General features: G+C 48.4%; 1 protein-coding gene across 1 annotated transcript; it reads left to right on the top strand.

Annotated features, from left to right (window-relative positions):
* The first annotated feature begins 2688 nt into the window (after positions 1 to 2688).
* On the top strand, positions 2689 to 24201 carry LOC306924777 (uncharacterized protein). The gene is made up of 10 exons (XM_079503412.1): positions 2689 to 2916; positions 3965 to 4116; positions 5380 to 5509; positions 8038 to 8322; positions 9075 to 9233; positions 11945 to 12079; positions 15579 to 15763; positions 17440 to 17538; positions 21875 to 22123; positions 23435 to 24201. Exons 1-10 carry the CDS (start codon positions 2871 to 2873, stop codon positions 23504 to 23506), a joined length of 1512 nt encoding a protein of 503 aa, XP_079359538.1. The 5' UTR covers positions 2689 to 2870; the 3' UTR covers positions 23507 to 24201.
* Positions 24202 to 25390: the final 1189 nt, after the last annotated feature.

Consider the following 25390-nt stretch of genomic DNA (forward strand, 5'->3'; position numbering starts at 1 on the left):
AGGGCTACCGATGATAAGGGACCCTCCGGGTAGCGAAAGAAAAGAGCTCAACCGGGGGTCCCGAGAGGGGCTAGCCATACACTACCTGTGGTGACTAGTAGGAGATCACACTGATTCACATGGCATGCATGAGATTAAGAAATCAGATATAGTGTTGAAATGAAGGCATGGGGAGAGAGTATGTTTTGCACTCCGTCCGTCCGTCCGTGTGTCCGTCCGTGTGTCCGTCCGTCCGTCCGTCTGTGAACAGCTAATCTCCGGCACCGTTAACCCGGTCGATGCCAAATTTTGCACACACACACTACCTGGATGCCAACGATGAACCTCTGCCCCAAAATGTCCAGAACGGCCTGTTATAGCGCCACCAGGAGGCCGCTTTGTGCAAAACAAGTTTTTGGACAGTACACCTACAGATTTTGTCCAAACATCACGCAAATTGGTACACAGTCTCTCTAGGGCCATTCAACGAAACGGGTCTTTCAGATTTCTCAGACGCCATCCTGATTGGCTAAGATTGGCTTCCAAAGTTCGCAGGAGTGCTCAGTTTCAAACAAAATGCTGCATCATCATGAACACATCGTGTGATTTCTGTGAAATTGCGCACGCACATTCCCACTAGGCCGAGGAAGAAATGCCAAATGAACATTTTCAACTCAGCCTCATGGTGGCGCTATAACTGGCCGAAAAGTGTTTTTACCTCCAACTGCACGGATTTGTGGATAACTCCCTAGAGGGCAGGCCAAGGAAAAACCTTTGCCTGGAATTTTTCACATCTGCTCTTTATAGCGCCACTAGGAGGCCGACATATGTAAAGCACATTTTCTAATATTACTCCTTCAGATGTTATCCAAATTTCACGCAAATCGGTACACATGCTCTCCATAGTCATGTGATCAAGACGGGTTTGTTTGATTTCTCATAATCCACCTTCATTGCCTACGATTGGCTTCTAAACTTTTCAGGAGTAGCCCGCTTTGTACCCGTTTTGTACAAATCGCCACAAGGTTCAAGGTTCTTTATTATTTGTCTCCCGAGGAAGAAATGTGTCTTAGACAAAGGGCCCGCATGCAAGCGTAGCCCTTATGCCCATGTCGCCGCAGAGCAGCGCCAAAAAAGCACAACTCCTCAACGCAGCGTCCGATTGCGGTGAAACTGTGCATGCATATTCCCATTAGGCTGAGGAAGAAATGCCACTTGACAGTTTTCAAATCAGCCTCATGGTGGCGCTACACCAGACCAAGCCGTGTCTCTCACACACACACACACACACACACACACACACACACACACACACACACACACACACACAAAAAACATGTTTATATTACTCCTAAACATTTTGCCAAACATCACACACTCCTATCCTCCTGGTGGAGACCTGTGCCCAGAAGGGCACTTTTTCTAAGTATTGTTATGGAGGGGAGAATGACTTGTTGTAATGGGGTTGAGACTGCCCTGAAACATGACTGTCGTGATGGAACCAACACATTTCTTCTTCTTTTTCTTTTGCACTTGCTCCATTTTACTCCCTTACATCTACCTAAACGTTCATATTTAAATTATAAAGTGCTCACCCCAGGGCCACGGATGTTACATAAGTCCTCGGGTGGGTATAAGTACCGGCATCTTCTTTATCATTCAATAAAAAGCATTTGAATCTGATCGGTGGTCAGTTTTCGCCATATGCTTTCAACTATGCGCCCCTATTGGTGGGGAGGTGTATTACACTCTTGAGTACATTACAACTCTATGAGGAAAATGACCACCGATCTGATTAAAATGCTTTTTTTATTGAACAAAAAAGAAGATGCGGGTACTTATACCCACCCGAGGACTTATGTAACATCCGTGGCTCTGGGGTGATAACTTTATATTTGAAATATGAACGTTTATCATGCATTGTAGACGACGTTGTAAATGGAGAGAGTGAAACACAAACCTAAAACAAGTCAACCATGTCTAGCACATTAAAACAAAATATTAAAACAACCTCAAACATACCTCTGTGGCTTCCGTCCAGATATGAATGAATGAGTGCAGTAGTCCTGTAACCCCAAAGGTCTTCTTTAACACTGAAATGTGTGTTATTTATTTAGAACTAATAAACCAACTTTCTGGCTGCTCCTCGCTCGCGCTTCACGTCTTCAAAGTGAGTGTTGTTGACTTGTTGTGTGCGACCACAAAACGTGTCCGACCGTCTGACAACACACACACACACGCCATAGGAGAGTTCCGTGTATGTAAACGCCCACGATGTAAATAGCACAACTTTTCTCTACACTAGCGTTCACTCCTGTTGTAACAATGGAATGCGGAAGTGCTCATTCTATCTCAATGGGATAGTTCCAATGTTTGGAACTATAGCGGCAGCCCATAGCAGAGTAATCTAGTAAGAGAGTGGCGACACTATAGCGTTGACTCCCATTGTAACAATGGCATGCGGAAGTGCTCATTCTATATCTCAATGGGATAGTTCCAGCCACAGGGGCAATGTTTGGAACTATATTATTCTATGAGTGCACCCGCTTTGCGGCGAGATCAAAGCGTGTCGCCACTCTCTTACTATTCGGTTCAGACCGACAGGAAGTGGGCACAATATAACTTTTATAGTTGTTGTTGTTGCTCTGGGGTGGTTGGAGGAGGCATAGACAGATCTATGGGTGGAGGAGCGAGGTGGTTTGTTGTGAAAACATGTTTTGTCAGACAGCATTAACTGTTCAGTTCTTGTTGATAAAGTAAAAATATAACCTATAGTTGTTTAGCCTCGGTCCCAGGCTTACTTTTCTGCGAAAAAGTTGTTAGGGTTGTTATACATTAATAATAACATAGGAAGTTATAGTGCAGCTTAATTTTGGCTCCAGTCAGTCTCAATGTTGAGTTTTTTCTTCCTCGTGGTTCTTCTGAGTTATTTTGCTGGTAAGTAACTAAATAAATAAATGTATTTTCAATGTCATTCATCTATGTTGGGAGGCTACACCCACCCACCCGCACGCACACACACACACACACACACACACACACACACACACACACACACACACACACACACACACACACACACACACACACACACACACACACACACACACACACAGTCAAACACACAGTCAAACACACACACCATGCAACATACACGTTATAGGAATGCTTTACAATCCACATTTAAGTTTATTTCGCTTCCTAATGCTATTATTGAGTTTCTGACACTTTCAGAAGTAATTATTCTTAATTCCAAATACATAAACATGTCTACTAACTAACTATACTATCTAATTATAGATGACTGCGTACAGTTCAGGTCAAACGAGGAGGTACAGTTGTCTTTGTCTGCATGCAAAGACGAGGGAACTCCTTCCATTCATTAGAATTCAGACATCACATTTTTTCAAAAATAATAACTGCAGTACATCCGTCAACTTGTCAAGTTGTCTCTGAATGCATTCAGCCTGGAATGAAGTCAGAGTCATAATTTAACTCTTCATAAATTATAATATCATTCTGAAATTAAGACAAACAAGGAGATACCCTGACTTCATTACAAAGAGACAGGATTTGGTATCAAATATGGAATTGTCCGAGTTAATAATAGAGGGTATGCACATGCATAAAGTGTTTTTTTTGCCACTCAGACGTTCCCGCATATCTTCCGGGTTTGATGATGATGTCATGCGCATACCCTCTATAATAATAATAATAATAATAGTAATAATAATAATAATTCCTGTCACATCACTGATACATATTAGTCATTTGACATGGATCGATGGCGCGTGTGTGTGTGTGTGTGTGTGTGTGTGTGTGTGTGTGTGTGTGTGTGTGTGTGTGTGTGTGTGTGTGTGTGTGTGTGTGTGTGTGTGTGTGTGTGTGTGTGCGTGTGTGCGTGCGTGCGTGCGTGCACGTTCATCCGCACCCCTGTTATGTTCGGGTAGTCCAACCACCTTTCCTCTGTCTCTGGTTTGTAAAGGCTCATACGGGCGGATCAGAAGGTCCCCGTGCTATGGGGATAACTCTATGACCGAATGGACGGACATGGATATCAAACCCAACAAGCTGACCATGTTCTTCACTCCAAGTCGGCCGGGCAGCCCAAGGAGACAAGTGTCTGCCAAAGGAGTGGTGAGGAATACATGGAACATGTCCTCCAATGAACTCCACGGACCCGTGCCGGGCCAGGGTCCATATATGTTGGGCCTGTGCGGGACTCTAGTCAGGGGGCCATGCACCCTCTGGTGTTCACAACTGATGTACTGTACATACCGTTGCCTTGTGGTTAGAGTGTCCGCCCTGAAACTGGGAGGTCGGGGTTCGATCCCCGGCCGGGTCATACCAAAGACTGCAACAATGGGACCCAATGCCTCCCTGCTTGGCACTCAGCATCAATGGGTTGGATTGGGGGGTCAAATCAACTACAAAATGATTCCAGAGTGCGGCACGCGCGGCTGTGGCTCACCGCTTCAAGAGATGGGTCAAATGCGGGAGAACAAATTTCACTGCAGTAACATGTGTGACAAATAGTAGGACTTTTGACATTTAACCTCAAATTCAGTTATTTTATGCACATTGTCCCATAATCTCCCATTCTTTGCAGATTAATCTGATTTCATCGCAATTAATGTGTTATAATTTACATAAGCATTTTGTATGCAACCATTATTAGCCACTTTCAATGTGGTATCCCTATTTTGGGAATGTCATTATAGGCAAACATTTTTAAACATTTTCTCTTTTCGCCCCAAACAAATAAGCTCTCTCAACGCGTAGCTTGACGACGCGCTGAGAGCTTGTAGATCCACTATTTCCGCTATTGTAGAAGTGGGGCTTGCCTTGTAACTTATTGTTTTTGTCACCCCCTATTTCTTTCTGAAAGACGTACACCACTGCCGCCCAGAGATCTGACGTGAATTAGAACGGATTTCAAGTGCAGAATAACACTTGCATGTCATCTCTGACCATGTATTCATTCATGTATTTGTGTGACTTACGTAGGTATTTGTTGGAACACCTTTTGGTATTTTAAGCATTATGTTATACTTTAGCTATTGAAAAATAGCAGATCTACAAGCTCATAGCGTGGCACTGAGTGCCGCGCTACGAGCTTGTAGGTCTGCTATTTTTGAAAGATTGTGAAAATGTGGCGCAAATTTGGAATATATATCCTTTCAGATCGAACATTTTTAACTCAAATCTTTGCTTCTGGGGGGTCAGCGGCCAATTACCTATGTATTTCTAGGGGTCCTTGACATGAAATAGTTTGAGAACCACTGACATAGAAACCGAGGTTTATCAAAAAACTGTCATGATTTCGAAGACATTTGTAGAATCGAGCTCAGGTCTAAATGGGTTAATACATTTGTGTTGTCTCTCTGCCTCCCCCTGCAGGCGTCAGACGCACACTACGTGCTCTCGGACGATGCTTTCAGCATGCGCGACGTGACGGAGAAAGACGACGGAATGTTCTCTGTCCTGCTGGACGGCGTCTTGACGGACGTCCTGAAGCTGGAGGTCAGAGGTCAGTCTGCTGGACGCTTCAATACAGGGTTAAATACGCTAAACCCGCTATTTGTTTTAGATGTTTAATTTTACGTTTTGTAATGACTTGAATGAAAAATTAGTAACGCCCAGTGCTCAAGACGGAGATTGATCAAAAGGACGTTGATTATTTATATCAAAACCGATCGCATCGCTCCACAGGCTGGGAGCGTGGGACGTCATCGGAAATGTTCCCCCCCTGTTTAGCCGACGAGACCGAAAATCTTAAAACGTTAACTCTTGATCTAAATCATTCGGTTCAATTCTAAGAAAAGATTATGTGTTAGACGGCCCACCGCGGTCCCGTCTCTAGTCGCGGTAGAATTACCTGTTGTTGTCGATCGCCTCTAGAGTGTTTTGGCTGCTTCAGCCACATCCGGGATAACATCCGGTCCGTTGCTAAAAGTGCTCCGCTGCTATAAATCGCTGGGTGCTATGATTTAATGGATTAAATAACCCTGGGCGTTCGGGGTGTTAACTAGGGGTTAAACGGGAGCCCATTTAGGTGTTTTACCCCTTCAGGACGGTTCTTGTTGCTATGTACAGTCAAACATCTTTGACAGTTTAGAATAAATATTTGACATTTAGACAGTGTAGTGCCTAAAGTCCTATACTTAATGGCACTACTGGTTGCCGACGGCCAGGTGGAAGTTCTTACGTGTGCCAGTACAAACTGATCTCCAAAACGTGTCTGTTGAATTTAACTTTGCTTTATTCTCTGCAGTAATTTTCCTATACAACATACAGATAAAATAATAAGAAAGAAACACTAACAAACACAGGGGACCAGCCCTCCTGAACACAGTAGAAAACTGTTAGCCTCTGCCGTCTGCCACTGGCAACACCTGTGCCTGATTAGCAGCCTGGTTAAATACCTGGGCTGGCCCAGACACTGACCAAGCTGCAGTGACACTGTCAATCAACAAAACATTAGGTCATAATGGCTCTTACACCAGCCCCTAATTGCTACTGGTGAAAAAAACAGAGCAATTCTAAAACATAAATACAAAGAGCCATGAAAAACAAAACCAATACATAAACTTTTACAGGCGATATTCATAATTGCACATTTCAAAACTCAAACAATATAATTGCAAAACTCAAATTGTTTTAATCTGGACCTTCACACAAAAGGCAGATTCTTATAGGTAGCCTAAGCCTACAGGTTTCAATGTTCAACAACTTGTTCAACAGCTGTTCAGAACAGCACAGATGGCAATCATGTCATTGTTGCTCTTGGGTTGTATTTGTGAGGAGTGTGCCCAATGCGGGCCTGTCCAAGTTCTGGCTTCATGCCCTATGCACAGGCAACCAAAAACAGGCCTCTCCCCTATGGAAAGGACAGCTTCGGTGTGCCCCTTTCCCCCAGTCATAGACATTGCTCTGCTCCATGCCCACTGCCCACATAACACAAACAGGATGATGTAGTGATTGTTGTGTAGGAGAGATAGGATTGTTCTGATTCTGAATGAAAACTTTCTGTGGCGTGGATCCGTTTGTGTCGGCGTTGCGCCGCTGAACATACCGCACATTGATGTTTGGTCAGTGTTGAAGATCTGGGTCTGCCGGGCGCGGTCCAATCCGGCCCAGATGATCTGTTGTGCTGGCTGCTGCTGCTGAATTCCCCCGGTAAGCGCCCCTATGGCTCCGACCGGGTGGCAATCGCCAATCGATCACCTCCAATGACAGCAGGAGCAGCTTTCAGAAGATCGCTGTGCTGATGTCCCCGGTAAGAACCCCTATAGTTCTGTGCGGGTTGTAACGATCATCTGATCTTCAAACAGCAGAACACCCTTGCAGAAGATCACATTCGCTGCACACAGCTGCTGTCGTGTCCATCTGTCCACACGCCACGTCCTGTGATTGTCCAAGAGCCCCGCTGGTTCGATTGATTTGCTTCCCAATAAAACAAATCAACTTCCGTTGAAACGAGGTAGTTTTCTACTTATGTAGTGCCTAAAGTCCTATACTTAATGGCACTACTGGTTGCCGACGGCCAGGTGGAAGTTCTTACGTGTGCCAGTACAAACTGATCTCCAAAACGTGTCCGTTGAATTTAACTTTGCTTTATTCTCTGCAGTAATTTTCCTATACAACATACAGATAAAATAATAAGAAAGAAACACTAACAAACACAGGGGACCAGCCCTCCTGAACACAGTAGAAAACTGTTAGCCTCTGCCGTCTGCCACTGGCAACACCTGTGCCTGATTAGCAGCCTGGTTAAATACCTGGGCTGGCCCAGACACTGACCAAGCTGCAGTGACACTGTCAATCAACAAAACATTAGGTCATAATGGCTCTTACAGACAGCGTTTGAACCAATGACCCAATATCGTCCACGTGTCGTATCGTCACCCATGTACCGTGATACGTATCGTATCGCTGTTAAAATGTATCGGCACACCACTACTATGCCAACTATTCATCCCTTCCGTGTGTGTGTGTGTGTGTGTGTGTGCGTGTGTGTGTGTGTGCGTGTGTGTGTGTGCGTGCGTGCGTGCGTAGATTGCACATGGAATGTGGACGTAATCTACGGAGACAGCTACAACCTCTCGATGCGCGAGGGGGCGTACACCCTGGACTTGGCCCCAGAGTGGTACTGGGACGAGCCGCCGCTGCTGCTGTGGAACCGCAGAGGCCACCCGCAGTTGACCGCGGAGCCGCGCAGGGGAAGGCTGCTGTGGGGCAAGCTGTGGACGATGGAGCGCCTCACGCAGGAGCACAGCGGCTACTACACCTTCAGGCAGGATAACCGGGAAATGTCTTACAGGATAAAGATCACGGTTCATGGTTAGGATTCAATGAAATACAACACAAATACAGGCCCTTTTTTCTAACACACACTGGGAGCGTTGTTGAAAGGAAATACAAGATTTGTCTTAATTGTACCATTTGTTTTCAAGATGTAAAATGCCTATCGGCATGCAAGGAACTTAATCCTTTTTTGAGGGGCGCTAGCCCTTCCTATATTCAGCTATTAGTGTAGATTTTCGTCTTACACAAACATTAAATTCCCATCGACAATGAATGGAGAATTTTACGTCATAGTGTCTGAGCAAATAGACATTGCGTTATGATGATGTACGATGATAAGAGCGCCCCTCACATCACACGAATCACACAGGTGGGATTTTTTTTGTTTTTCACTGTGAAAATGAGGTCCAATTTCGACCTGGTGCGTGACATTATACATTATACCTTTCAATCCGGGAGCTACCACTGTGTCTCATTAGTTTTTGCTATACATGTACGTAGCAACCTCTCGTACATGTAGCAAACTAATTTGTCAAACTTTGCCACTCAATTTTGCCAACCACTTTATGCATGCATACCCTCTATATACTGTGAAAACGTCTAGCCTAGCCTCCCAGTCGGCTCCGCTGTGGGAGAGCAGCGAGACTCAGCACAGCAGATTGTTCTATGTTTTGATGCTCGTTTAAGCACGGCTATAGATGGCTGTTTCAACCAATCGGATTGCTTCATGGAAACGACCTGGTCGCATAATGCACAGTCTCTCGTTTTGTGTCGTAAAACAATCACAGCGAGGCGGCAGGATTTCTACAAAGAGAGCGGCGAGGAGTTCACCTTCACGTATGAGGCCAACCCAGACGAGACGGACATGAGCTACACCCCATCGAGGGGCTCCGAGGTGCCGCTGATGGAGCAAGGCTGGGTGACCGGGTGGCAGCGGGTCTTTGGAGGTAGGATTAGGGGGGGGGGGGGGGTGTCAGTGTTGATTTCGTCGACGAAAAATAAGACGAAAAATGTTCGTCGACTACCTTTTTTCACTGACGAAAACTAAATGGAAACTAAATTAAAACTAAGCTACGGAGGATGACTAAAACTAAGAGTGAATATATTGACAATTTCGTCAACAAATAAATGTGGACAAAAGATCCAGTAGGCTATAAGTAAGACACAAGTCATTTTACACTTGGTTGCATGCTGAAGATGGCAGATCTACAAGCTCACAAGTGTTGCGCTGCGACGCGTTGTGAGCTTGTAGATCGGTACTGTAAAATCAGCCATTACGACGGCATTGAGGCCCGCCAAAATACATTTTAGTCGACTAAATCAACTGTAGATTTAATCGACAAAATGATATTTAGTCGACTAAAACTAGACTAAAACAAAAACATTCCAGTTTCATTCCAAAGAGTATGACTAAACTAAAATAGAAGGGGGGGGGGGGGGGGGGGGGGGGGTGCATGTGTTTGGTCCGACGCACTAACCGGGTTAAGACACGGGTGAGTCTTAACCGGCCACGCATGTGGGGACCTACGGGTGAGTCTTAACCGGCCACGCATGTGGGGACCCACGGGTGAGTCTTAACCGGCCACGCATGTGGGGACCCACGGGTGAGTCAGCCACGGGTGAGTCTAGCCACGCATGTGGGGACCCACGGGTGAGTCTTAACCGGCCACGCATGTGGGGACCCACGGGTGAGTCTAGCCACGCATGTGGGGACCATAGGTGGGGACCCACGGGTGAGTCTAGCCACACATGGCGGGACCCACGGGTGAGTCTAGCCACGCATGTGGGGACCATAGGTGGGTACCCACGGGTGAGTCTAGCCACGCATGTGGGGACCCACGGGTGAGTCTAGCCACGCATGTCGGGACCCACGGGTGAGTCTAGCCACGCATGTGGGGACCCACGGGTGAGTCTAGCCATGCATGTGGGGACCCACGGGTGAGTCTAGCCACGCATGTCGGGACCCACGGGTGAGTCTAGCCACGCATGTGGGGACCCACGGGTGAGTCTAGCCACGCATGTGGGGACCCACGGGTGAGTCTAGCCATGCATGTGGGGACCCACGGGTGAGTCTAGCCACGCATGTGGGGACCCACGGGTGAGTCTAGCCATGCATGTGGGGACCCACGGGTGAGTCTAGCCACGCATGTGGGGACCCACGGGTGAGTCTAGCCACGCATGTCGGGACCCACGGGTGAGTCTAGCCACGCATGTCGGGACCCACGGGTGAGTCTAGCCACGCATGTGGGGACCGACGGGTGAGTCTAGCCACGCATGTGGGGACCCACGGGTGAGTCTAGCCACGCATGTGGGGACCCACGGGTGAGTCTAGCCACGCATGTGGGGACCCACGGGTGAGTCTAGCCACGCATGTGGGGACCCACGGGTGAGTCTAGCCACGCATGTGGGGACCCACGGGTGAGTCTAGCCACGCATGTCGGGACCCACGGGTGAGTCTAGCCACGCATGTGGGGACCGACGGGTGAGTCTAGCCACGCATGTGGGGACCCACGGGTGAGTCTAGCCACGCATGTGGGGACCCACGGGTGAGTCTAGCCACGCATGTGGGGACCCACGGGTGAGTCTAGCCACGCATGTCGGGACCCACGGGTGAGTCTAGCCACGCATGTCGGGACCCACGGGTGAGTAGCCACACATGTCGGGACCCACGGGTGAGTCTAGCCACACATGTGGGGACCCACGGGTGAGTCTAGCCACGCATGTGGGGACCCACGGGTGAGTCTAGCCACGCATGTGGGGACCCACGGGTGAGTCTAGCCACGCATGTGGGGACCCACGGGTGAGTCTAGCCACGCATGTGGGGACCCACGGGTGAGTCTAGCCACGCATGTCGGGACCCACGGGTGAGTAGCCACACATGTGGGGACCCACGGGTGAGTCTAGCCACACATGTGGGGACCCACGGGTGAGTCTAGCCACGCATGTGGGGACCCACGGGTGAGTCTAGCCACGCATGTGGGGACCCACGGGTGAGTCTAGCCACGCATGTCGGGACCCACGGGTGAGTAGCCACACATGTGGGGACCCACGGGTGAGTCTAGCCACACATGTGGGGACCCACGGGTGAGTCTAGCCACGCATGTGGGGACCCACGGGTGAGTCTAGCCACGCATGTCGGGACCCACGGGTGAGTCTAGCCATGCATTTGGGGACCCACGGGTGAGTCTAGCCACGCATGTGGGGACCCACGGGTGAGTCTATCCACGCATGTGGGGACCCACGGGTGAGTCTATCCACGCATGTGGGGACCCACGGGTGAGTCTATCCACACATGTGGGGACCCACGGGTGAGTCTAGCCATGCATGTGGGGACCCACGGGTGAGTCTAGCCACGCATGTCGTCAGACTGTTGCATGTGGGACTGTCTGACCAACATATGCACCACGGATTATAGGGCTCGTCACGATTACACGTTTAAGTTGACGATTATTAATTGAGTACTATAGACGAATTCATACATTATGGATAATTAGTGTGTTGTCCCGACCCCTTATCCATCATTTATACATTATGGATAATTAGTGTGGACGTAAACTGTTTTTTTTAATAGTACTCAATTGTCACACACAAGATTGTGATTAACGATTTAATTGCGTTTTCTTTTTACATTTTTCTGGTCATTGTGACAACCCTATAGGTAGGATGTCCGTGATGACGGGACTCAGACTGCTGGAGGTCACGATTGGGGACGTCCGGCCGTCCGACGACGGAGTCTTCCAGCTCAGAGACCAGCGGGGCAACGTGGCTCTGAACGTGGCGCTGCACGTGTCAGGTGAGGAGCAGGCTGACTGCCGCGGGGGTGGAGCTTCTTTTCCATCTACCAGCTGTCTAAAAACTCGGAAATGACGTAAAACACAGCTTCTTCTGTCCGCGGCTGTCCGCTAAAGTCTGCCCATGCAGTGAGTGTGTCAGGTGAGGAGCAGTGTTTGATTGGCTCAGAGACCAGTGTGACGCTGCACGTGTCAGTGTTTTTTTCACTGACAAATACAAAATGGAAACTAAATGCAAATTAAGCTATGATGACTAAAACAATGGCTAAACTAAGACAATTTCGTCAACAAATAAAAACTACACTAAAATGTTAGGAAGGGGCTAGTGGAGATCCAGTATAAGTCATTTTACACTATGAAGGCTGGGCCACCTAGCCAAAAACTAACGTTTTTTTGACCCCCAGGGGTTAACTGGGGACAGGGAGGAAGTCCTTATTATAGTCAGCACACTCTATAGTAGGGAGGATTATCACAACAAAACAACAAAAGGTGATATTTGAAGTGAAAATCACTGAATAATATATACCTTTAAAGGTCTGTAACTCTGGAAGTGTACACATTTCTACACTCCCAGGGTTATGGTGGTCCTATAGGACCATGTCTATTTGGTTATAGCGTTGAAGGGTTTCTACACTCCCAGGGTTATGGTGGTCCAATAGGACCATGTCTATTTCTACACTCCCAGGGTTATGGTGGTCCAATAGGACCATTTCTACACTCCCAGGGTTATGGTGGTCCAATAGGACCACTTCTACACTCCCAGGGTTATGGTGGTCCAATAGGACCATTTCTACACTCCCAGGGTTATGGTGGTCCAATAGGACCACTTCTACACTCCCAGGGTTATGGTGGTCCAATAGGACCATTTCTACACTCCCAGGGTTATGGTGGTCCAATAGGACCATGTCTATTCTACACTCCCAGGGTTATGGTGGTCCAATAGGACCATTTCTACACTCCCAGGGTTATGGTGGTCCAATAGGACCATTTCTACACTCCCAGGGTTATGGTGGTCCAATAGGACCATGTCTATTCTACACTCCCAGGGTTATGGTGGTCCAATAGGACCATGTCTATTCTACACTCCCAGGGTTATGGTGGTCCAATAGGACCATGTCTATTCTACACTCCCAGGGTTATGGTGGTCCAATAGGACCATGTCTATTCTACACTCCCAGGGTTATGGTGGTCCAATAGGACCATGTCTACACTCCCAGGGTTATGGTGGTCCAATAGGACCATGTCTATTCTACACTCCCAGGGTTATGGTGGTCCAATAGGACCATGTCTATTCTACACTCCCAGGGTTATGGTGGTCCAATAGGACCATGTCTATTCTACACTCCCAGGGTTATGGTGGTCCAATAGGACCATGTCTATTCTACACTCCCAGGGTTATGGTGGTCCAATAGGACCATGGGACCATGGGACCATGGACCAATAGGACCATGGGACCATGGACCAATAGGACCATGGGACCTGGGACCACTCCCAGGGTTATGGTGGTCCAATAGGACCATGTCTATTCTACACTCCCAGGGTTATGGTGGTCCAATAGGACCATGTCTATTCTACACTCCCAGGGTTATGGTGGTCCAATAGGACCATGTCTATTCTACACTCCCAGGGTTATGGTGGTCCAATAGGACCATGGGACCATGGGACCATGGACCAATAGGACCATGGGACCATGGGACCATGGACCAATAGGACCATGGGACCTGGGACCACTCCCAGGGTTATGGTGGTCCAATAGGACCATGTCTATTCTACACTCCCAGGGTTATGGTGGTCCAATAGGACCATGTCTATTCTACACTCTCAGGGTTATGGTGGTCCAATAGGACCATGGGACCAATAGGACCATGGGACCATGGACCAATAGGACCATGGGACCACTCCCAGGGTTATGGTGGTCCAATAGGACCATGTCTATTTGGTTATAGCGTTGAAGTATATGTCCTACAAAGGAGAGACTGCTTTTCCCTCTCCCTATATAGCATAAACAGACCTTAAATACCCGCCCCCCCCCCCCCCGAACCTCAAATGACGCTACATTGTAGGCTCTACAGAGCCGAACCGACTTTTATTCGGCTCTAAAATAGGAGTTAAGTGAAAATGGGTTAAGTGAAGGTGGGGGGCCGCATGTGGGGTGCACATGCAGATCCGACATACCAAAGGTCCGAAGCGCGGGGACATGCGATGCGATGCGGAAAATGCGATGGTCCGACATGCGCTGCTCCTGTGCTTGCGGTTATGGTTAGGTTAGGGATTGAGGTTTCGGATAAATATGTATGTCGGAAACTAAAGCCTGTACCCGTTGCATGCACCCCTGCATGTGGCCCCCGGGCCGCCAGTTGCCCATGTACAGTATGTCTTACGTGTGTGTTCTCGTCGATGTTCTCCCAGGCTCTGCTGACGGTGGCGGTTCCTCCAGTGACGTCTACATAAACGTTGGCATTGTTCCCCCTGTATGTTCTCCCAGGCTCTGCTGACGGTGGCGGTTCCTCCAGTGACGTCTACATAAACATTGGCATTGTTCCCCCTGTGTGTTCTCCCAGGCTCTGCTGACGGTGGCGGTTCCTCCAGTGACGTCTACATAAACATTGGCATTGTTCCCCCTGTATGTTCTCCCAGGCTCTGCTGACGGTGGCGGTTCCTCCAGTGACGTCTACATAAACGTTGGCATTGTTCCCCCTGTATGTTCTCCCAGGCTCTGCTGACGGTGGCGGTTCCTCCAGTGACATCTACATAAACGTTGGTATTGTTCCCCCTGTGTGTTCTCCCAGGCTCTGCTGACGGTGGCGGTTCCTCCAGTGACGTCTACATAAACGTTGGCATTGTTCCCCCTGTGTGTTCTCCCAGGCTCTGCTGACGGTGGCGGTTCCTCCAGTGACAAATACATAAACGTTGGCATTGTTCCCCCTGTATGTTCTCCCAGGCTCTGCTGATGGTGGCGGTTCCTCCAGTGACGTCTACATAAACGTTGGCATTGTTCCCCCTGTATGTTCTCCCAGGCTCTGCTGACGGTGGCGGTTCCTCCAGTGACGTCTACATAAACGTTGGCATTGTTCCCCCTGTGTGTTCTCCCAGGCTCTGCTGACGGTGGCGGTTCCTCCAGTGACAAATACATAAACGTTGGCATTGTTCCCCCTGTATGTTCTCCCAGGCTCTGCTGATGGTGGCGGTTCCTCCAGTGACATCTACATAAACGTTGGCATTGTTCCCCCTGTGTGTTCTCCCAGGCTCTGCTGACGGTGGTGGTCCCTCCAGTGACATCTACATAAACGTTGGCATTGTTCCCCCTGTATGTTCTCCCAGGCTCTGCTGACGGTGGTGGTCCCTCCAGTGACATCTACATAAACGTTGGCATTGTTCCCCCTGTATGTGTTCTCATCGATGTTCTCCCAGGCTCTGCAGACGGTGGTGGTTCCTCCAGTGACATCTACATAAACGTTGGTATTGTTCCCCCTGTATGTGTTCTCATCGATGTTCTCCCAGGCTCTGCTGACGGTGGTGGTTCCTCCAGTGACGTCTACATAAGCGTTGGCATCTTCGTGGCTGTGCTGCTGCTGGTCTGCTGTGTCACTTTGTGTGTGAAGAAGCACAGGAGCAAGAGGAGCACAAGGACCAGCTCCGTTCCTCTCTCTGACGCAGCAGGAACAGGAGCCGTTTCTTTCTCTGATGTAAGGACAGTGTTGTTTTTGGCAGCAAATTTAGATTTTAGTTTTAGTCATAGTCTCTTGAATTATAGTTCATTTAGCTTTAGTCACATTTTAGTCACCTGGAATGTCTTAGTGTCTAGTCTCGTTTTAGTCGACTAAATCTACAGTTGATTTAGTCGACTAAAATGTGTTTTGGCGGTTCTTGATGCCGTCGTAATGTCTGTTTTTACACTTGCTGAAAATAGCCGATATACAAGCTCACAACGCGTTGCGCTGCGACGTGTTGTGAGCTTCTAGATCGGCTAAAGTCAATATAGTTAGTCTTAGTTTTAGTCACCATAGCTTAGTTTTCTTTTAGTTTTAGTCACCATAGCTTAGTTTTCTTTTAGTTTTAGTCACCATAGCTTAGTTTTCTTTTAGTTTTAGTCACCATAGCTTAGTTTTCTTTTAGTTTTAGTCACCATAGCTTAGTTTTCTTTTAGTTTTCGTCAGTGAAAAAAGGTAGTCGACGAAGAATTTTCGTCTTAGTTTTAGTCGACGAAATACACACACTGTGTACCAAGAAATAACTGCCTGGGCTGGGCTGTATAATCCAAACCCATATTTAGAACCAATTACAGACGCATGTAGATTAATTCAATATTTGAGATGCAATAAAACTAAAAAGTACAAATAGATTTTTTTTTTAAATAATTGACTAAATTGATTAGTCTGATTATCCACGTAACCCTGTATTATACTTTGTTGTACAACAATGACCTACAAAAATAGCGAAAGTAGCCGATCTACAAGCTCACAGATTATTATTTTCATTACAAAATATTCTACAAATCATTAATCCTAATCGAGGATGGACTTCCATTCAAGATTGTAATCTTGAATGGAAGTCATATCAGCCCAACAGGGTCTCGAACAATAGACAATAGAAAGGTAGACGCCTCCGGGGTGTCTATCTCGAGAGGAGGCAAGCTTTTGTGACTCGTCACAGAAAAGAGGCAATGAAATGCAATGGCCAATGAGAGGCAATGTAAACGTTAGTTTTCTCATGCCAATAAAGCTCCTTTGTATTGAATTGATGAAGTCCCGGAAAATACGCGTTGTGATTGGCCATGTAGTCACTTGAGTGACAGCGACGCAGTTTGCCTTCCGCTAGACTTCCGCCTTACAGTGCGATACAGATCGCTCCAATGAACTGCAGCGGCCAATGAGGTCGCTCCAATGAACTGCAGTGGCCAATGAGGCATCTAGCTTTTTATATCTATGCTCTGAACGCTCCCGTTCCTCCGGCCTATGGGACGTAAGGGAACCAACCAGCTGAGTGTTTTCATGTAGTTTCAACCATAGATATAAAAATAAAAAAATGTCCGCTGCAGTTCGTTGGAGCGACGTGTGTGTTGAAGGAGGGGTGGAACAATTTACACTGAGGGAGGAAGTACGCCGGAAGTGTGGAAGGCACGTTATATGTCACGCTGTCACTCAAGTGATTACTGGCCTATCACAGCGCATCTTTTCCGGGACTTATCAGACGCGAGCATGCGCTCTGTGAGTTGTGACGCACGCTCATGCTTCCGCGGGGCTTCGCAAAGGAATCTCGGGAAAGTTTTGCCCTCCCTTGAGCACATACGCTCCAGAGCCGGAAAAGGGTGTCTACGTTTAAATATGTCTATGGTTTCAACGTCCTACTGGTTCTATTCCAGGTGGACACCGCTCAGCCTTCCACGTCAGCTCATCCTGATTCAACATCACGGGGACCTACCTACCCCAAAGGCCCTGGATCAACTGAGCACCATCCACTGGTAGGTTCATCATCACAGGGACCAACCTACCCCAAAGAGCCTGGATCCACCGACCTCCATCCACTGGTAGGTTCATCATCAGGGGACCAACCTACCCCAAAGAGCCTGGATCCACTGACCTCCATCCACTGGTAGGTTCATCATCACTAGGACCAACCTACCCCAAAGAGCCTGGATCCACCGACCTCCATCCACTGGTAGGTTCATCATCACTAGGACCAACCTACCCCAAAGAGCCTGGATCCACTGACCTCCATCCACTGGTAGGTTCATCATCACAGGGACCAACCTACCCCAAAGAGCCTGGATCCACTGACCTCCATCCACTGGTAGGTTCATCATCACTAGGACCAACCTACCCCAAAGAGCCTGGATCCACTGACCTCCATCCACTGGTAGGTCTATCATCAGGGGACCAACCTACCCCAAAGAGCCTGGATCCACTGACCTCCATCCACTGGTAGGTTCATCATCACTAGGACCAACCTACCCCAAAGAGCCTGGATCCACTGACCTCCATCCACTGGTAGGTCTATCATCAGGGGACCAACCTACCCCAAAGAGCCTGGATCCACTGACCTCCATCCACTGGTAGGATCATCATCAGGGGGACCAACCTACCCCAAAGAGCCTGGATCCACTGACCTCCATCCACTGGTAGGTTCATCATCACGGGGACCAACCTACCCCAAAGAGCCTGGATCCACTGACCTCCATCCACTGGTAGGTTCATCATCACTAGGACCAACCTACCCCAAAGAGCCTGGATCCACTGACCTCCATCCACTGGTAGGTTCATCATCACAGGGACCAACCTACCCCAAAGAGCCTGGATCCACTGACCTCCATCCACTGGTAGGTTCATCATCACGGGGACCAACCTACCCCAAAGAGCCTGGATCCACTGACCTCCATCCACTGGTAGGTTCATCATCACAGGGACCAACCTACCCCAAAGAGCCTGGATCCACTGACCTCCATCCACTGGTAGGTTCATCATCACAGGGACCAACCTACCCCAAAGAGCCTGGATCCACTGACCTCCATCCACTGGTAGGTTCATCATCACAGGGACCAACCTACCCCAAAGAGCCTGGATCCACTGACCTCCATCCACTGGTAGGTTCATCATCAGGGGGACCAACCTACCCCAAAGAGCCTGGATCCACTGACCTCCATCCACTGGTAGGTTCATCATCACAGGGACCAACCTACCCCAAAGAGCCTGGATCCACTGACCTCCATCCACTGGTAGGATCATCATCAGGGGGACCAACCTACCCCAAAGAGCCTGGATCCACTGACCTCCATCCACTGGTAGGTTCATCATCACTAGGACCAACCTACCCCAAAGAGCCTGGATCCACTGACCTCCATCCACTGGTAGGTTCATCATCACTAGGACCAACCTACCCCAAAGAGCCTGGATCCACTGACCTCCATCCACTGGTAGGTTCATCATCAGGGGGACCAACCTACCCCAAAGAGCCTGGATCCACTGACCTCCATCCACTGGTAGGTTCATCATCACAGGGACCAACCTACCCCAAAGAGCCTGGATCCACTGACCTCCATCCACTGGTAGGTTCATCATCACAGGGACCAACCTACCCCAAAGAGCCTGGATCCACTGACCTCCATCCACTGGTAGGTTCATCATCACAGGGACCAACCTACCCCAAAGAGCCTGGATCCACTGACCTCCATCCACTGGTAGGTTCATCATCACAGGGACCAACCTACCCCAAAGAGCCTGGATCCACTGACCTCCATCCACTGGTAGGTTCATCATCACTAGGACCAACCTACCCCAAAGAGCCTGGATCCACTGACCTCCATCCACTGGTAGGTTCATCATCACTAGGACCAACCTACCCCAAAGAGCCTGGATCCACTGACCTCCATCCACTGGTAGGTTCATCATCACAGGGACCAACCTACCCCAAAGAGCCTGGATCCACTGACCTCCATCCACTGGTAGGTTCATCATCACAGGGACCAACCTACCCCAAAGAGCCTGGATCCACTGACCTCCATCCACTGGTAGGTTCATCATCACTAGGACCAACCTACCCAAAAGAGCCTGGATCCACTGACCTCCATCCACTGGTAGGTTCATCATCACAGGGACCAACCTACCCCAAAGAGCCTGGATCCACTGACCTCCATCCACTGGTAGGTTCATCATCACTAGGACCAACCTACCCCAAAGAGCCTGGATCCACTGACCTCCATCCACTGGTAGGTTCATCATCACAGGGACCAACCTACCCCAAAGAGCCTGGATCCACTGACCTCCATCCACTGGTAGGTTCATCATCAGGGGACCAACCTACCCCAAAGAGCCTGGATCCACTGACCTCCATCCACTGGTAGGTTCATCATCACTAGGACCAACCTACCCCAAAGAGCCTGGATCCACTGACCTCCATCCACTGGTAGGTTCATCATCACAGGGACCAACCTACCCCAAAGAGCCTGGATCCACTGACCTCCATCCACTGGTAGGTTCATCATCACAGGGACCAACCTACCCCAAAGAGCCTGGATCCACTGACCTCCATCCACTGGTAGGTTCATCATCACAGGGACCAACCTACCCCAAAGAGCCTGGATCCACTGACCTCCATCCACTGGTAGGTTCATCATCAGGGGACCAACCTACCCCAAAGAGCCTGGATCCACTGACCTCCATCCACTGGTAGGTTCATCATCAGGGGACCAACCTACCCCAAAGAGCCTGGATCCACTGACCTCCATCCACTGGTAGGTTCATCATCACTAGGACCAACCTACCCCAAAGAGCCTGGATCCACTGACCTCCATCCACTGGTAGGTTCATCATCACAGGGACCAACCTACCCCAAAGAGCCTGGATCCACTGACCTCCATCCACTGGTAGGTTCATCATCACTAGGACCAACCTACCCCAAAGAGCCTGGATCCACCGACCTCCATCCACTGGTAGGTTCATCATCACTAGGACCAACCTACCCCAAAGAGCCTGGATCCACTGACCTCCATCCACTGGTAGGTTCATCATCAGGGGGACCAACCTACCCCAAAGAGCCTGGATCCACTGACCTCCATCCACTGGTAGGTTCATCATCACAGGGACCAACCTACCCCAAAGAGCCTGGATCCACTGACCTCCATCCACTGGTAGGTTCATCATCACTAGGACCAACCTACCCCAAAGAGCCTGGATCCACTGACCTCCATCCACTGGTAGGTTCATCATCACTAGGACCAACCTACCCCAAAGAGCCTGGATCCACTGACCTCCATCCACTGGTAGGTTCATCATCACTAGGACCAACCTACCCCAAAGAGCCTGGATCCACCGACCTCCATCCACTGGTAGGTTCATCATCACTAGGACCAACCTACCCCAAAGAGCCTGGATCCACTGACCTCCATCCACTGGTAGGTTTGTCACCACGTGCTTTGGTGTTGGGCAGGGACGTGCACACATAAATGGTGCATTTATATAGCGCCTTTATCCAAGGTGCTTTACATAGATGGTGCATTACATTCACCCATTCACACACACATTCACACACCTTTACATAGATTGTGCATTACATTCACCCATTCACACAAACATTTACACACCGATGGCGGCGGAAACCATGCAAGGCACCAACCAACACATCAGGAGCAATTAGGGGTTCAGTGTCTTGCTCAAGGACACTTCGACACTAACTCTGGGGGAGCCTATAGGGTTCGAACTGGCAACCTTGCGGTTACCATCCAGCCACTCTACCCCTGAGCCACCGCGGCCACATAGACATCAAAGGGGGCTTCAGCCCCTGCCCTTTTACCCGTCTGTAAAACAACAACTGCCCTTTCCAGACCATGAATGCAGCATTTACTACATGGTGAAAGAGACATTCCTTTCCATGCCATTCCGGAAGGAAGGCAGCATTCAGGAGAATTGCTTTTTATCCGAAGTCTCCTGAACTTGGAACGCAGCATTTTGCGTTGAACAAATGTGCTTTGAAATCCATGTCGTTACACACCTGCATCTCCACTAGATAAAGAGTGCTGGGTTGCCCCCCGAACATAGCTGATCTACAAGCTCTCAACGTGTCGCAGCGCGACGCGTTGTGAGCTTGTAGATCAGCTATTTTTTGTCAAAGTGCCCTCTTATGGGATTTCAGCCCCTGCCTCTCTAACACTGTCTGCAAATAAAACACTTTTAAAAGTGTTTTAAAAATCCCGTCGCTCCGCTCATAAGCTCTGGGTGAAAGTAGTTGGTTATGTATTGTGATGATGGCGTTATTCAGTGGCCGGGCTTCATAGTGAGCTTGGTTGTGGTTCTCCTTCCTTCCAGATGGATGCCGCCGCCGCCTCCTCCTCCTCCTCGTCAGCGTCGCGTCGACCTGCTGCTTCAACTGACGCTCTCTCGTCTACGGCTGGAGTGCAGTTTGAGCTGAAGGGAATCCCGTCCGCTCCTCCCGACTGTAACGTTTACACCTCAGACAAACTCAACTTCCCCTCCTCCTCCTCCTCCTCCTCCTCCTCCTCCTCCTCCTCCTCCTCGCGCCCCACAGAGCTCCGGTCCGCCGTCTACCAGCCACTGGTAGGAGCTTTGATTATAGCATACGCCACCATCTGATCCACTTCCTGTGTTTGATTATAGCATACGCCACCATCTGGTCCACTTCCACTGTGTTTGATTATAGCATACGCCACCATCTGATCCACTTCCTGTGTGTTTGATTATAGCATACGCCACCATCTGGTCCACTTCCACTGTGTTTGATTATAGCATACGCCACCATCTGGTCCACTTCCACTGTGTTTGATTATAGCATACGCCACCATCTGGTCCACTTCCACTGTGTTTGATTATAGCATACGCCACCATCTGATCCACTTCCTATGAGTTTGATTATAGCATACGCCACCATCTGGTCCACTTCCTATGTGTTTGATTATAGCATACGCCACCATCTGATCCACTTCCACTGTGTTTGATTATAGCATACGCCACCATCTGATCCACTTCCTATGTGTTTGATTATAGCATACGCCACCATCTGATCCACTTCCACTGTGTTTGATTATAGCATACGCCACCATCTGATCCACTTCCTATGTGTTTGATTATAGCATACGCCACCATCTGATCCACTTCCTATGTGTTTGATTATAGCATACGCCACCATCTGGTCCACTTCCTATGTGTTTGATTATAGCATACGCCACCATCTGATCCACTTCCTATGTGTTTGATTATAGCATACGCCACCATCTGATCCACTTCCTATGTGTTTGATTATAGCATACGCCACCATCTGATCCACTTCCTATGTGTTTGATTATAGCATACGCCACCATCTGGTCCACTTCCTATGTGTTTGATTATAGCATACGCCACCATCTGATCCACTTCCTATGTGTTTGATTATAGCATACGCCACCATCTGATCCACTTCCTATGTGTTTGATTATAGCATACGCCACCATCTGATCCACTTCCTATGTGTTTGATTATAGCATACGCCACCATCTGATCCACTTCCACTGTGTTTGATTATAGCATACGCCACCATCTGATCCACTTCCTATGTGTTTGATTATAGCATACGCCACCATCTGATCCACTTCCAATGTCTTTTTATCTGGTGCTCTTCAAATAGTGGACGCTTGTTCAGTGCCTCTTATTAAGCCTGCGCTTAGGTTTATTTTCCCCATACCTTCACATCTCTGCTAATACACCCCCCCTCATTCGGTTAACACACAGTTTGCCCATAGGACATCAATGTAGATATCTGGGATATCTGTTTTTTTGTGTGTCCTTTTGACAGATTATGTACAATCATGTCTATGCTTTTTTTGGTCAGTAAAAATCTATCAATAATCCAATACCCTGTGATTGATCTTCCAGGCTCCTGGTCCGGTAGAGTCCAGTCCAGCGCCTGGTCTTCCAGTCTTCATCCATCCAACAACCAACTTCTAGTGTTACTCAACTCACTCAACCACTGGCCATCATAACCCCAGGCCAGGCCACTGAGATCCTCCACTCCAGGTCCCCAGAAACCTGCCTCAAACTAAAGGGAGGGCCTTCTCTCTGGCTGGTCCAAAACTATATGGAACAGCCTTCCACTTCCAGTCAGACCTGCCCCCCCTTCCCTTGACACTAAACAACACAGCTGTTCTCCCTAGCCTTTGAACACATTTAGATTGCTTTCCATTAGGGTTGGCCTGATCCGATCACGTGATTGGAAATCAAGGCCGATCACATCATTTTCAAACGTTCGGAATCGGATCAGGAGCGGAAAAAACATGGCCTGGACATCACTAGTAGTAAGATTATATCCATATCATGACATTACACTGGATATTGTACGATTGTGATATGGCATAAGTGTTATATAAAGATAAGATACTCAAAATCAAATGGGATGAGGCCCAGAGGGCAGGAGCCTATCTCCTGTTTCTGTAGCCTTGCAGAGGGACGAGGCCCAGAGGGCAGGAGCCTACCGGTATCTCCTGTTTCTGTAGTGTGAGGCAGCTTGATGGACAAGCACACCTCCTGGACATGACGCCAGTATGTTACAGGGACTTACCAGTGCCAAGCAGGGAGGCATTGGGTCCCGGTTTTAGAGTCTTTGGTATGACCAGGCCGGGGAATGGAACCCCTACCTACCAATCTCAGGGGGGGGGGGGGGGGGACACTAACCACAAGGCCACTGAGCCTCTCAGCTGTGCCTCACGTTTTCTTTTTTTTAAATATATATACATTTTTTAAACCTACTGTCTTTATTGGTGTTTTTCAAAATTTTAATTAATTGTACTGTCTTTGCGATACAAGCTTGTAGATCTATTTTTGAAAAGATCTTGCAAATCTTTGAATACCGTATATAGATTTGTTTTCAAGCAAACTTCTCTTCTGCGCTGAGGAGAGAACACGCCCACAGCACCCCCGACGGGAATCAAACCCAGGACCCAATAGCCGTGAGGCGACAGCGCTGATGACCGATTAGTTAATAATTCCATTACGTAGCCATTGATAAAGGTGGAAAAGCAATCGGGAGTGCCGTTTCTTCTAACTTGTACTTTTAATATGCTGTATTTTGTGTATTTTATTCTGGATACAGCAGACTGTATGGTTCAGGGAACTCATGTTATAGTTCTGTATGGGGCACGGGCACTTGATGTTTTTATGTGACATTAAAGCGGATTCTGTGGTGTATTCTGTGGTGTACCGTATGTGTGTATATATTTGTTTAATGGCTAGGAACTAGTGTTGTGGTCCTCGAGTCCTACTCTTCTCAAGTCTGGTCTTCAGTCCACATTTTCATTTACTTGTTCTCAAACATAATTTGACTCCACACGAGTCACTACAATGGCGGTGGCTCAGGGGTAGTGTGTCTGGATGGTAACCGCAAGGTTGCCTGTTCGAACCCGGGCTCCCCCAGAGTTAGTGTCGAAGTGTCCTTGAGCAAGACACTGAACCCCTAATTGCTCCTGATGTGATGTGCTGCCTTGAATGGTTTCTGCCGCCATCGGTGTATGAATGTGTGTGTGAATGGGTGCATTGATGCACAATCTATGTAAAGCGCCTTGGATAAAGGCGCTATATAAATGTACCATTTACCAATGCAATGAAAATTGTAAATGTATTTCTGTATACCCATATGAGCCCATTCACATGCCTGCAGACGTGCCTACAGATTTAAACAGGCCTTTACTAGTGTAAGTCTCTCTCCTAGTCTTCAACCAGTGCAACATGCTACAGCCTGTCTCCCTCCCTGTCAAATGCAGAACCTGTTTTTAAAGATCTTAGTTTTTAACGCGCAAGCCATTGAATCACAGAAAGCATATATCATTTTAGGTTTTA

The sequence above is a fragment of the Electrona antarctica genome (assembly GCF_951216825.1).
Source record: "Electrona antarctica genome assembly, chromosome: 6".
Classification (NCBI taxonomy): Eukaryota; Metazoa; Chordata; class Actinopteri; order Myctophiformes; family Myctophidae; genus Electrona; species Electrona antarctica.